Source organism: Acipenser ruthenus, chromosome 29 (genome assembly GCF_902713425.1).
Source record: "Acipenser ruthenus chromosome 29, fAciRut3.2 maternal haplotype, whole genome shotgun sequence".
Lineage (NCBI taxonomy): Eukaryota > Metazoa > Chordata > Actinopteri > Acipenseriformes > Acipenseridae > Acipenser > Acipenser ruthenus.
The window spans coordinates 17,102,322-17,116,409 of record NC_081217.1 but is presented as its reverse complement, the minus strand read 5'-3'; the positions used below and the strand labels follow the sequence as shown (position 1 = coordinate 17,116,409).

General features: G+C 44.8%; 2 protein-coding genes across 3 annotated transcripts; both read right to left on the bottom strand.

The window, feature by feature from the left end:
* Positions 1-621: 621 nt before the first annotated feature.
* Positions 622-2,290, bottom strand: LOC117434108 (ubiquinol-cytochrome-c reductase complex assembly factor 2). Its single transcript, XM_034056682.3, has 4 exons — positions 2,034-2,290; positions 1,538-1,612; positions 1,264-1,333; positions 622-835 (listed from the first exon to the last, which is right to left on the bottom strand). Exons 1-4 carry the CDS (start codon positions 2,169-2,171, stop codon positions 738-740), a joined length of 381 nt encoding a protein of 126 aa, XP_033912573.3. The 5' UTR covers positions 2,172-2,290; the 3' UTR covers positions 622-737.
* Positions 2,291-3,759: 1,469 nt separating this feature from the next.
* Positions 3,760-13,739, bottom strand: LOC117433600 (inositol hexakisphosphate kinase 3-like). 2 transcript variants are annotated; one of them, XM_059003406.1, is made up of 6 exons: positions 13,422-13,739; positions 11,911-12,193; positions 6,824-7,022; positions 6,206-6,384; positions 5,378-5,553; positions 3,760-5,048 (listed from the first exon to the last, which is right to left on the bottom strand). In XM_059003406.1, exons 2-6 carry the CDS (start codon positions 12,107-12,109, stop codon positions 4,635-4,637), a joined length of 1,167 nt encoding a protein of 388 aa, XP_058859389.1. In that variant the 5' UTR covers positions 12,110-12,193; positions 13,422-13,739; the 3' UTR covers positions 3,760-4,634. The 2 variants fall into 2 exon arrangements, with proteins under 2 accessions (XP_058859389.1, XP_034763999.2); XM_034908108.2 differs by having other exon boundaries at positions 6,206-6,381.
* Positions 13,740-14,088: the final 349 nt, after the last annotated feature.

Genomic DNA, 14,088 nt, shown 5'->3' with positions numbered 1-14,088 from the left:
GACTGAAACACACCCACACCAGCAGCCGACACCTCTGCACACAGGACACAAACACTCAGCAAGTAGTGAAAAGCCTTAGGCTTACTTTACTTACCTCTGTAATTCTTGAAAAAGTTTTTGTTCTGTAACAGTTACACAAATAATCCTAATAAGAACCAATAAGCCTGCAGTTTCACAGATGGTTAAAAAGAATGGTGTCTAATGTCCTGTTTTTTGGGGCTCCCGAGCGGCACATCTGGTAAAGGCGCTCTGCATGGAGTTGGAGGGGGGGGGGGGTCTTAAGTCTTAAGTCTAAGGGCTTGTAAGCTGAGTTGTCCTCCGATGCTGTAGCTCTGACGTGGCTGCAGGGTGAGCCTGCAGTGTGTAAAGAAGCGGGCGGCTGACGGCACACGCTTTGTGTGTTCATCTTCGCCCCTCCTGAATCAGCGTTGGGGTGGTAGCGGTGAGCTGAGCCTAAAAAATTAAAATAATTGGCGACTACTAAATTAAAGAAAAAAAAAAAAAAAAAAGAATGGCGTCTAAAGCTAATCACAGCCCGAACTGCAAACCTTGATCTGTGTTGTGAAGGAACACTTGGGAGAGAGAGTAGTGTAAAGCATGTGCTCTCATCAAAAGAAAAGATTTATTACACCTTTTTTTTTTTTATTAAATAGTATTTTAAAACTGGCAATATACAGGTGAGCAGTGCATACAGCATGTACAGGGCTTGTGCAGTTTGGAAGAGCGAGAGCGTGGGTTCACTCCTTAGCGCCCTCTTCTGGAGCCTTCGAGGAAAACCTTTCCTTCAGCTTCTTCCACATCCCCTTCTTCATGTCCTCCATTTGTTGCATGCTGTCTGCAAGAAGAAATCAAGAACTAACCTGACACACCAGTGGCCTGCAAGCTCGCCAAATAAACTAAACGAAAGGTCATTTCCAAGCGTTTTTAATCTCTAAGACCGGAGTGTTTAGTGTTCTGACAAGCTGCATTTCATTTTCTGAAATGCAGAGCTGTCTATATAAATATTTTTCTTTTAAATCTTAACTTTATTAACAAGACTTTAAAATCTATTTGCATTAGCCACACTATCACTGGTTGCAGGGCTTTTGGTTATTTGTTATCCGTATATAAATTAAGCACACGGGTATGCAAGGACAACACTAGTGACTGAACAGTACACACTACCGCTGAGCCTGCTTTTGCGGAGTGTTATCGGTGTATCGGAGTGTTTCATGTTGCAAGCAGGGCTGTGGATCTCCAGGGTATGCAGGCTCCTTTCCTTACCTGTGGCTAACACAACTCTGCACTCCTCCACTGTCACTCCTGTAAAACTGGTGTCTCGGACACGAGGGAACTGTGGAGTAAAACGGAAAGCTTTAAGGGGCTGGCTGGGCTTCACAGAAAAGAAAACTGCTGGTACAACTTAATATCTGAATATGTACAGCAAATACAGGCGTTATTGAACATGAAACATGCTCCCGTCTTCCCTTGCTGGTTTATGAAGGGTGCAAGTAACTCGTTGTCAAAAGGATGATCACTTGCAGAAGACAATCCCTACCTTCTCTTTATAGACATTGGCGTGGATCCGAGCTAAACTCTCATACATCTGATCACACTTCTCTGGATCTGCGATCTGAAAGGCAGAGATGGAATCAGACTCCTGCTGCAGAGCACTGCGAGTCGCTCCAGGTTTTATTACAAGCTGCATCAGACACACTGTAGCTTCTTACAGGAAAACAAAAACTAACATTTTTTTGTAGTTGCACTGCAGCGCCCCCGGTGTCACACACGAAAACACGTAAACACTGAAGGACACAGGCCGGTGCACCCCGTAAAACACAACAACAGGTCCGTTTGAACACTCACTGAAATGACAACTTCGCTGTTGAACGACAACATTTTTCCCCTTTACGTTTTCAAAAAAAATAAATCTCAGAAATCAGGAAGACTGTGTGTTTGCATAAAGTTATGTAACCTGCCATCGACTCTCCGTGCTCGGTTCTGTCGCCTGGCAGGGTGATCAATATGACACAACAAACATGCACAAGGTTTACCTGCGTACTCTCCCCTTCGCGGAACGCGAGGGCTACCTTCTGCCGGAGAAACGTGGCGAGGTCCCGGCCCCGTTTTGTCTCGTCTATCGGCCATTCTTCACAGAGCCGCAGGAAGCGACGGTAACGTGTTGCGGACATTTTTTTTGGCGTCAGTAACACAGCGCATGAAGTGGAGGAAGCAGACAGGGTTCACAGTGTAGGCCCGGGGATATGCAGCTGCGAGCCGCTGTACGCCATTTTGGCTCATGCAAGCTGTTCTCCGTAGCTCGGTTCCGGTGCAGTCGTAGAAGAATTCAGTTTGTTCCGTGTTACTGTTACAATCACACACACGCTTAACCTTTTAAAAATAGTAATACAAAATAAATTATAATAAAGTAAAACAAATAACTGTACTACTACGACTACTAGTACAAATACTAATCATAATAACCCAAGTGACCCGCAAATTGACATTAAAAACCCGCAGACCCGCGACAGTGGTACAACCAGTCCCATGATTTACTGAGCCTATGTACATGTAACAGAACTAATATTTTGAAATATTATTAGGGTTAACATTAGCTGCAGGTATATACACTCCATTCTTTGATGGGTTCTTAATTCAAGTAGATAATTATATCATTTTAAATTAAGCATTTTTTTCTATTGATTCAAAATGTAATTTTAATAATTTGCTGGTACTATATCATGTATTATGCAATGTTTTTTTTAAAAACTGTATAGCATGTATTATGCATTTCTCTGTATTTAAAGTATTATGGATTTTCTTGTTGTCACTGCATCTTGGAAAGTGCATTGTGATGGTGGTCCACTATGAAATGCACTATATAAAACAAAGATTGATTGATTGATTGATTGATTGATAATAATAAATGACACACAGACTCTTGGTTAAGAATAATGTTTATTATCAGTTGCAACAGGCAAGTCTTTCGAATGCCTTGCACACTGCAGACGCAGGCATCGCTACTTTTAACCTTTCTCTTGCAGATATCTCTGACATCTTGGAGAAATTGTGTAAACTTAAGCAACATTCACGAGCAGGTATTTTCAGATAACATCCATTCCGTGATCAGCAAATACCTCCATATAACAGAAGCAGATGCTTATAGCAATGGACAATTATACAGGAGGCTGTGTGGTCCAGTGGTTAAAGCAACGGGCTTGTAACCAGAAGGTCCCCGGTTCAAATCCCACCTCAGCCACTGACGCATTGTGTGACCCTGAGCAAGTCACTTCATCTCCTTGTACTCCGTCTTTCAGGTGAGGCGTTGTTGTAAGTGACTCTGCAGCTGATGCATAGTTCACACACCCGAGTCTCTGTAAGTTGCCTTGGATAAAGGCGTCTGCTAAATGAACAAATAATAATACAGAAAAACAAACCCATCATCACAAATCCATCCGCACAGTTTCTTTTTATTATTATTTATTTCTTAGCAGACGCCCTTATCCAGGGCGACTTACAATTGTTACAAGATATCACATTATTTTTTAGATACAATTACCCATGTATACAGTTAGGTTTTTACTGGAGCAATCTAGGTAAAGTACCTTGCTCAAGGGTTCAGCAGCAGTGTCCCCTACCAGGGATTGAACCCACAACCCTCCAGTCAAGAGTCCAGAGCCCTAACCACTACTCCACACTGCCGCCCATACAATTTTTTTTAAAACATACAATATGCAGATTACAAGCTTCCCTCTACAATTAATTTACAAAATACTTAGCTGGAAAAAAAACAAAGTTTATTGCAGGGTTATTGCAGTAATCTGGGACATTTCAACCTGGAATGTCCTTAGTACAGTAGAATATTCTGTGTATTGAGCATATCTAGACAGAGCTCTGAGCAGTTCAAGGGCAGTTTTAAACCAGTGTTTTTTGTTTTTTTTAAAGAATCAGACTTGATGACATGTTCTGGCATGGAGTTCCACAGTAGGAGCACATAGGATCGTTATTGTTCTTCCAGCAATAGAGCAAGCAAGGAGCAGCAGTGGGTGTGCAGGGAGCCACGGTATAAACACAGCCCTGAATCCTCCAGAGCTTTGTGGGGCACAAGCAGCATTTAAAATACGTTCCCCTCAATCTCGTCACAAAGATCTGCACACTGGCTGCTAAAATTGGAAGACGTTTGGCTTTGAAACACACTTGTGAAGTCCCGGTACTGTATTTGCTTGTTTCATGCATTTCTTGGGCTTTTGAATAGATTTTATTAAATGCACTGTGTTGAGTTTGCATGCGTTTGACAGTCAGATGCACTAAGTTAGTTTGTGGCCAGTGGTAGTTTGGGAAGTATCTGTGCAGTGTGGCCATTCTTTCACATTCATTAACCCCCCACCCCCCGCCCCAGTTCCAATGTGTTTGTATTGAATCCTCTAGCAAACTGCTTCGATGAACTGGTCGTTCCAGCTTTTGAAAATGAGCACTCGGCACATGAAACAACGCACTGTGCTACTGACATCACATCTACTGCTGAGATGCCTTCTGTAGCGGCAGCCTCAAGTATAAAGCTAAGTAACAGGGTTGCAAAGGCTGCCTGTAACCCGCTGGGTCAAGGCGCGGTTTCCAGCGCGCATGGCTGACGAGACCTCCATTGCAAAGCCGCTTCAGTCCCCGTCCTTGATTTCCTGGAGCATATTAATCAGGTTCTCCACCCCGAAAATGTAGCCGCGATCGGGTCCCTCGTACGCGGGTGTGGCGCCCCTGTAGGAGGTGTGAGCGAAATCTATCATGCGGACGTCGACTCTGGGCGGGGCGCTGAAGGGGTGCCGGCCCGGGCTGTGCTTCTTGCCCTCGTAAATGAGCAGCAGCGAGCTGGAGTAGAAGCGGTAGGAGCCCTGGCGCTCGATGACTGCCCGCAGGGCACTGAGCCTCTGCAGCACCGGTTGGAGGAGCTCCCTCTTCAGCTGGTGCCCGTCGTGCAGGTACTGGTACAGGGCCTGTCGGAAGCCCTCTGCCGTCAGCGTCCGCCCGTCGTACTTATTCCTGCACAGGAAATGGCCGGTGGTCGCCTGGTAGACCTGAGGAAGACAACTGCTTAAGGTCAGACACAAAGGAGAGAGGACGGAAATCCTAAAGATTGCCACTATAGCTTTAGCATGTCACTAAGTGCTTTGTGATGGTAGTCCACTATGAAAGGTGCTACATAAGGAATTAAAATGCACCTCATTGCAAAAAGAAACTTATGGGGGCAAGTTTACCCCCATCGTCTTCATATAAAAAAAAATGCGCATCCATAAATATATATGTTGCCTATATGAATTTGTTTTTAGTGACTGTGCAGAAGCCTTTTAGAAAGGAGATGCTCCCCTTGCTTGATGATCTCCTCAGAGGGGTGTCTGCACTCTACCTGCATGCCCCCCAGCCTCAGGCCCAGAGAGGAGGATGTGCTCTGCTCACACTTCTTCATGTGGCGCCTCTTCTTCTCCTCTGAGGCATCCTCCCCGTGCTGCCGCGTGCCCATCTTCAGGTCCAGGATGCAGGGCAGCTGGAACGTGGACGCCACGTTCTCCAGCAGCAGGAACCCTGAGGCTGCGGTCAAGGAATACGGTAACGCTGCAGCACCCTCTAGCGGAGCAACACAGAATGGGTCTCACCCACAAATCAACACCAGGGGCTGGTTTCACAAAGCAGGGGCTGGTTTCACAAGGCAGTCCTAGGTAGCAGTCTGCTAAATCCAATTCACTTCCATTAAATAATAATAATAGTAATAATAATAATAATAATAATAATAATAATAATAATAATAATAATAATAATAGTAATAATAATAATAATAACACATGTGTCTTTTAATCATATAGACTTGTACTTTTTGAAATAAGAATGCAAGCTAGCAGTCTGTTAAGTGCAAGTGGTGCTTTGTGAAACTGGCCCCTGACTGCTAATGGTGCTAATGCTAAAGTGCATGAAATAAATAACCCGTTGGAGTGTGTGTGTGTGTGTTAATTTACCAAGAAATTGTTTCAAGCTGCTAGTTCTGTAACTAAAATCAGCAACTGTAACCCAATTCTTAATCAATGAGATTCCAGATTTCCACTCATGCTCCACCTTTTAAAAAAAAGAAGTTATGGGTGGTGTAAATCCAGTAAACCAGTGCGGGGCGTTTTTAAAAGCACCTGGGAATCCAGTAAGAAACTCCATAACTGCGCTGCGCTAGCGGCAGGGCTCAGGATACTGTAGGGCTCGTTGTCTTTGCTGTCGGAGGACATGCGCATGAGCTGGGCGCGGTGGCAGTGCAGCCCCCAGGGGTTGTGGCTGCTCCTCTCCGGAGTGGCACTCTCATTCCCGTTGGGATCCTTCATGTGGAAGGAGGCGTCCCGCTTCCCCTTCCCCGTCCCGCACACACTGCTTCTGCTGGGAACAACATGGCAACACCCACAGATACTGCCGGTGAATTCATGGCAACGCACACTGGCAAGCTTACTGGCAAACAGAAAGATGGGCCTCGCTCTTCACCTGGAGCAGAAAGACAGGGCCAGTGTACAACTGTACTACATCCTTTTGAACATGTTATGAGTGGACTGTTATAGTGTCATATATACAGTGATCACTAAATGGTAATATATATTATTTTGGATCGCCTCTTAATGTGGTTCCTCTTAACAGAGTCTCAGTAGTGTCCTGCATCTGTACTCAGCTCAGTATTGGAATTCTCTCAGCTGGAAAGCCCATTCTAACCATGTTATCATTTGTTTATTTTAAGGAATTAAAACTCCATCCAGATTCTAAACTAGGTCATTATGCCTTAAATGCCTGGTGTAGAGTTTGCCTCCTGGTCATAAAAAAAAAGTACCTGTCATTGCAGGTTCTGTCCAGCAGGGGTCCCTCTCTGGCTGGTTTGTGCTCTGCTGCACAGGGGGTCTTGGCTCTCTGTTGTGTCCTCTTTGTTGCCATGGGAGACTCCTGGGCTGGGCTCTCATTGTCATTCTGAGGGCAGGCGACCAGGCTGATGTGCCCGCTGCTGTCCTTCTCCACATAAACAGAGATGAGTCCTGGAGGCAGAACGAAACATCCATTCCTTAGCGGGTTGCTTTATACTCCCCCTTCCCCTCCTACAGTACAGTCCCACGGCCACCTGTCTAAGCCTGGCTCTCAGTTACAATTTCCTGCGATCGTTTCTCTTGTAAAATCTATTTCACGGCAGAGCTGACCCAAGCGCTGACCTTGTCCAAGGCTTCATAACTCAGGCATCAACACCCCGTCAGCAAATTAGCAGGACACGTTTTTGATCGGAATGCGTAAAAACTATACTGGGTCAAGATTAGATATGTGAAGTCGGTTTAAAAAAAATAATAAAATACAACCAAACAGATGAAACAGCTGTCTGCAGAAGGGATTGGGGCTCGGAATTTAGATTTACTCTGCCAACAGTGTCAAAAACTGGACAGGATGTCAAAAGCTTTGAGCTCCAATGAGACTGCTATCAGAATCACAGGGATCTGGAATGAGCCCAGAGCCATCGCTGTCACATTCTGAAGAGCCTCCTAATAAAATATATTTATCGCTGAGATGCTATAAGCAGAGAGAGGAATGTTTACCAGCGTGATGCTGTCATATAAAGTGCATTGCATGATGCTTTCAGACAGCAATATTGACCATTCGCTTAGCAACAAGTAACTCCAGCCAAGTTCACAAAAGATCTTATCCTCTAGCCCTCTTTATAATATATATATATATATATATATATATATATATATATATATATATATATATCTGATCTGCCACAATGGGAGGAGGCTGCCATTGGTAGAATGGGACCGCAGTGGGAACTTTGACAAACCAATGGCATCACAATGGAAAGACCAAACCCCAGTGAAGTGAATTCATTGGCAGCAGTGTGGAGTAGTGGTTAGGGCTCTGGACTCTTGACCGGAGGGTCGTGGGTTCAATCCCTGGTAGGGGACACTGCTGCTGTACCCTTGAGCAAGGTACTTTACCTAGATTGCTCCAGTAAAAACCCAACTGTATAAATGGGTAATTGTATGTAAAAAAAAAAAAAAAAAAAAAAAGTGATATCTTGTAACAATTGTAAGTCGCCCTGGATAAGGGCGTCTGCTAAGAAATAAATAATAATAATAATAATAATAATTGCAGTACAATGTTACTATGTCTGTACCAGCTCCAATGTGCAAGATGTATTCCAGGTATCCTTTCTGTAGCCACAGCGCTGGCAATGCTGTGGTCTGCTAAGGACTCTTCCAAGGTTTCTTCTGCTTGGAAACGTGTTGCACTGCACACATTCTTCAGGTTTGTATGTAAGTCCGTTTGCCTCTGGTTGCGCTCCTCTCATTGTATTTGCGTGCACACTGAAGAAGGTGCCAGCCCAAAGCTTGGTCTGCTTGGTCCATTATCAGCGATCGCGTGAGGAGTGGGGGGCCATGGCAGCAGGGAATCTGGGTCACATTTAATGATTAACGGGAAATGAAATCTGAGCCCTGTGGCTCCTAAGAAGCATGTAAGTGACACCCTGTTCAACTGTCAGTTCCCAGTTCTGTGCCCCAGTCTGAACCGAGGTGACAATATTAGACTTTGACCCTACCATGTGCAGAAACACTGCATGCTGCATTTAACAAAAATACAAAAATAATGGATTAAATGGAGGGCAAAATCCATATTCTAAACCTCTTAGTACCACTGCCAATAGTATCACTGGCCCTCTTTTCAGCTGAAGATCTTTTTGCTTTCATACTGCAATTTGGAACATGCAGATTTTTCAAAGAAAGTTGCTTCTGCTTCCTGGTACCCAAGCAGTCCAATGGTCTTGCAGCACTCAGACCATGTGACTGCAGCACTGATTCCAGGATGCAGTAGTTTGTCTAAAGCGCTGAACCGTTAGGAAATGTCCTGGATTTAAAAAAGTGAAGAACCAAGTAATTATGTAAGTAAAGCTACTGTAATGAGAGGTCAGAAAGTTCATTTAATACATTCTAGTGTTAACACATCGGTTAGCACTCGTTTAAATGAACCGCAAATTCCATGCTTTGCTGTTCCGATCCAGCAAACCAGCACAGCTTTACTTTGTGTTTTCTCTCTGTCCTGACGTTGCTTTATTATTGTGTTCTATTAAATGTATCTTCTCTTCTTTCTCCGTATCTCATGAAACACGCGTCTGTTTTGTTTTCTCTGCCTCCACTACCTTTTTCAATCCCACCTGTCCATTGATTGAAATGACGTGATTTGCATAATTAACATAGAGGTTTCTCATTTAAATACTGAATAGTTATTCCAATCAGGTCCTAAATTAGTTAATTGCCTCTTAGCAGCTTCAATTAACTACATTAGAACCTGCGTGGAGTAAAAACCTGGACTGGATTGGATCTCGAGGGCCAGAGTTGAGTACCACTGCCACAGAGACTAGCTGCTGTGTACAAAATGATCTCGCAAAAGTCTACCGGAAGCCATAATAGTAGTACAGTATTTCATGTTAGATTTCGAAATGTGACATTTTTCAATTTTTTTTAGTTTTTCATTAAGTATATGGAAAACTACAAAGCGGTATGGAATTCAGTATGGTAACGTAACATTATTCAACAGGTTTCATTCGACTTTATAAAGCAAAATGAGTTAATTCTATATAGAGGGTAACGCAAAACCTTTGGCCAGAACTCCAACTGGATCGCACATCAAGCTATTCCAGCTTTCAGGTGGAGTGTAACTATGTGTCTACCCCTATAAAAGCATACCATTGTACATGTAATAATGCATAGTGAAAGCATGGTGAGCATGGGTAAGCATTGTAAAGCTTAGAGAGATATGGTAAAGCATATTTAAAAACTTGGCAAACCATCATAGACAATGGTCACTGCATTGTTGGAGAAGCAGGAGGTAAGCAGACTTCTCCAGGTGTAATTAGTGACTGCCAAGCCCGGGCATTGGTTGAACACACAGAAGTGTCAGTGTGCTGTATGCTGAGTTTTCAGTCACAGTGCCAGTTCTGTTCACTGGTTAGGCTGGGATATAGACTGGCAGGAGTCTCCTGATCTGTACCGCAGTCCTCTCAGGGGGTGTGTGTTATGAAAGCCACACTACCTCTAGTACATGTGTCACAGCGGCATCACAGTGATAAGGGGCTGTACTGAAACCCATTTCGGTGCTGTGGTCTAAAGAGCTTTTCTTTTGCTTTGATTATCTAAAAGGGTAAAATTTTCCCTTGCCCAGTAATACCGGGGGGGGGATTTGTAACTGACAGCAACAACAGCTGTGCCCAGTCTCTTTCTGGCCCTACCCTGCGTCTCTCCTGCAACAGTGACCACCCAGGGGCTGCAGTTAAACAGGGACATGAGCAGAGAAAGATTGGGTTTCCTCTACCTAAACAACGTCATCAATAATCCAGCCTCAGCGCCAGGCCTGCATTCCTGTTAGTATTTCAGGGGAAACTCGACACGCTCCCTCTCGCAAGGCCTGAACGGGAGGCTTTCCTTTGGCCAGGGAAACGCAGGGCTGAGCCACAGGGAACAAGAACTGCACTTTCCCTTCTACGTGTCTTTCAGAGGGCAACTCATCGTTCCCATCATTCTGTAATAAAAAGCCATTTCAAGGGTTACTATCAGTTTGGCATTGACTTCAGTACAAAGTGCTGCACATTTGGAAAATGCTGACTGTGCCTTTAAAACAAACAAACAAATAAATACATCAATAAATAAATGGCAAGGAAATAAAAGGGGGGCTTTATTAACCCTTTGTTGTCTGTGGTGTGTTCTCTGGCCAGTTTACAAGAGCGCTGTGTTAGCATCTCCGGGCTGTATGTGCTCCATTGCTCCATAAATCCATTGTGATGTCATTGCTGGGGATTCTGTAGCCTGTTGGGTATCTCTGCCTGGCACAATTAAAAGTCATTTCAAAGCAGCAGCTGGCATGTGAGGCGGGGGACGCATTGCAAGTCCTTCTAGTAATCTAATGAGTATCTAACGAGGGTCTAATGAGGATCTAATAAAGATCTAATGAGGATCTGACAAGGATGTAGCTGGACTGTATGTCAGGTTCCAAAGGGCCGGTTTGAAATGTATTTTGACCATTGAAGTATGCAACAGTATTCTAATCCCTGCAACTGGAGATACCAAGCAAGGGCCAGGCAAAATAAACATGACCGCACGGGTCAGCAAAATCACAATGGTCTCAGCGTTACTGTGACAGCGAGCGAGTGAAGCCAAGTCATAAATCCCAACCTGTGAGGGCGCCGTATAACAGGAACAGTGTGCCCCGGACTGGATGGGTTGGCAATTAATTCCAGGGAAAGTCGCAAGCCGGCCATCTAGAAAGGGGGCGGAGTCACAATACCAGAAGTCATCGCCTTAATGCAGTAGGCGATGTGGTAATCGCGGATTGGAGGAAAAGCGATTGCACTCGCTACCAAAGGGGGCGTGACTGAGGGGATGTGGCGAAGCGATCTGTTCCTTTGTTATGGTTGCGAAAGGACCTGTAAAGGAGTACCAGTGAAAAACTAACCGCGAGCGTTCCGTGTTGTTTTGTCTGTCTATTAAATTGTCACGTTTGTCATTTATAGACGGCTAATATATCCGGGAGCTGATGCTAAAAGCCAGCACCAAACCCCGGACTACACTGCACTACTGTTGTCATCGTTACATTGTATTGCCAGTCTTATTACTTAAAGCAATAAGAAAGCTTCTTTTCACCGTGGAACTGTATTGGGTCGTTATTCTGCTGCACTGCATCAGCACTACACTTCAGATTTACTGTCATCTGAAGAACGGAGCACAAGGAGGTTAAGTGACTTGCTCAGGGTGACACACAGTCAGTGGCTGAGCCAGGATTTGAACCAGGAACCTCCTGGTATCAAGCCCTTTTCTTTAACTGCTGGACCATCAAGATCTAATCAGTGTTATGAAGATTGTTGCAACACCTGGCTGCACCCTGTCCTACCTCTGTACTGGGGGGTGAAGGGCTTCATGTCAGCTGGCAGTGACTCGTAGAAGACCTGCTCTTGGGAGAAGAGGGGCTTGCAGAGGGTGGTCTCGTCGTAGTGCAGCATCGATGTGTGGCCCCCCACCTGGTGAGCGAAGGGCTCCAGTCGAACCCGGGTCCTGGTCTCGCCCAGCTCCGCTCCCTCCAGCAGAACCATGCCTGCTGCGCTCTCCGTGTCTGGTCAGTCGGTCTGTCTGCGGACCACTGTCCGGTAGCTGACTGGGACCAGCAGAGTCACACACTGAAACACACAATACTGGATTGTGATCCTCATAGGAACATAAGGATATGTACAAGCGAGTGGAGGCCATCCGCTCCGTAATTGCTCTGTTCAGGCCTGTGTTGTTGTACCATCCTTTTCTTTGTATCTTTGCTTCCTGGTTCTTTAAAAACCATGCAATACCATGACCTTTCAACTCTGTTGTCTCCACTTGATTCATGGTATAATTTATTTTTTCAAGATGTTTGCATTGTGTTCATCCAACATGCAGCTGATTTATTTTAACACTATATTATGCTGCAGAACAGGTAAAGCGAATAGTCACATGGTGATTTTTCTGGAAGGAGGAAATCAAAGCCTATGCCTAAATACAATGCTGGGCCGGTTCCTAGTACCTGATTGATCTCAAAACTTTGTCAGGTCTTAAAAGATCCCAACGATTCAGCATCAACAACATGGCTAGATAACCCCTTCCACACCCTTGCCCCCTTTCTAAAACCATGGTCTGCAGAAGGATGTTCGGGAATAACCGTGAGCAAAATCTCAATTGTCGTGGCATTACCGTCACGTGAATATTGCCCTTGTGTGTTACAAGTAGAGTTTCCATCTAACTGTAGGTTTGAACTGATTAAACTCCCTTCAAACAACAGAAAATGACAAAACATCGACAAATAGGGTGCTCTAATCCTGGACTGAGCTGAGATCTAATCAGGCTTATCAAGATTGTTCCACCCGGAAAGTAGTTTGCTGGCTGTATATGTCCGCAGATAATCGAGTGACGCAGACAGAAGTGTGTTTCCACTGTGAGGTCAGTCAGAGCTCTTACACCATACTTATTTATAGTCCCGGTTTATTCAGGTACGGTTGGCAGGCGTGACTCCCACAGACTCATGGGATTCATCTGATATGAAACGAGCTCGGACATTCCTCAAGAATCAACAAGAACAGAATGGCATGTTCTCTTCAGAGCACGGGGCTAGCAGTGCCACAGAAACTGTTTTTAGATTTTTAATATTTTTATTTTGACAGCGTTTGCCGATCGTTCGGAACGCTTCAGAGTTCCGTCGCTCTGGTGTCTGTATTTCAAGACGCATGTCTCTGTTTCTCAGTCTAACCGGCTGCCATTCTGTTTGCAGCCCTGCTGTATTATACCATCTCCTATACCAGGTATAGCCTGCAACATGTGCATTCTATACAAATCTCTCTGGTGTTAGTACAAAAAGGATCATAATAAAAATAAGATAATTACCTTACTATGTGTTTCAAGGTTTCCCTTTAGTGTCTTGGCGCTTCCTGACGGATCACAGATGTCCTTTGAAGGGATGCCTCTGCAGTCCAGTGCTCGGATGTTAGCTCTCTCAAGAACAGCTTCCTCACTGCAGTCTGTGCTCCCTCTCCTAATGCCGGGAGGTAAGGAGGGGCTAATGTGCTGGCCACGACCGTCTTGGCAAAGGACACATGACACCAGGGGTGGGAGTTCTGGCTGATTCATGCAGTCAGAATTTGTCTTGAGTATCACTGTAATATCTGAGGGGTTCTGTACCAATTACACACAGACTGGACGTCCCTCCTTGCCGTTCAGTGAGGGACACACAGAATACTGCAAGGATCACCTCTATATCCTCTGCTGTGTTCTTTTGGAACACAAAACCCAAATTCCTAAAGTAATGTGTCTTGGCCTGGGTGACAAAAGTGTGTTGAGGCCAGAACATGAAATTCAAGACACCCAGTTAGTGCTCTTCAGGAACCTCGAACCTTTCGCCTCCCTTGAAAGCTCAATCCGTACCTCTGACCTGCGGGGGATTTGTTATTAAAACGTCTGAAATGGTTCAACCTACGTCAGCCAGAACCACTGACGTGTCCCCCCTTTCCCGCTGGCATTTACTGTTTGTTGCTTGTCATTCATTGGGAGGGGC

What these genes read in the sequence shown, in the direction of transcription:
- LOC117434108 (XM_034056682.3), bottom strand. Translation starts at nt 2,171, where the DNA reads ATGTCCGCAACACGTTACCGTCGCTTCCTGCGGCTCTGTGAAGAATGG. An exon ending in CCAATGTCTATAAAGAGAAG is followed by an intron (nt 1,334 to 1,537) that starts GTAGGGATTGTC and finishes TTTACTCCACAG; the next exon opens with TTCCCTCGTGTCCGAGACAC. An exon ending in CAGAGTTGTGTTAGCCACAG is followed by an intron (nt 836 to 1,263) that starts GTAAGGAAAGGA and finishes TTCTTCTTGCAG; the next exon opens with ACAGCATGCAACAAATGGAG.
- LOC117433600 (XM_059003406.1), bottom strand. Translation starts at nt 12,109, where the DNA reads ATGGTTCTGCTGGAGGGAGCGGAGCTGGGCGAGACCAGGACCCGGGTT. An exon ending in CTTCACCCCCCAGTACAGAG is followed by an intron (nt 7,023 to 11,910) that starts GTAGGACAGGGT and finishes TTCTGCCTCCAG; the next exon opens with GACTCATCTCTGTTTATGTG. An exon ending in GACAGAACCTGCAATGACAG is followed by an intron (nt 6,385 to 6,823) that starts GTACTTTTTTTT and finishes TGTTGTTCCCAG; the next exon opens with CAGAAGCAGTGTGTGCGGGA.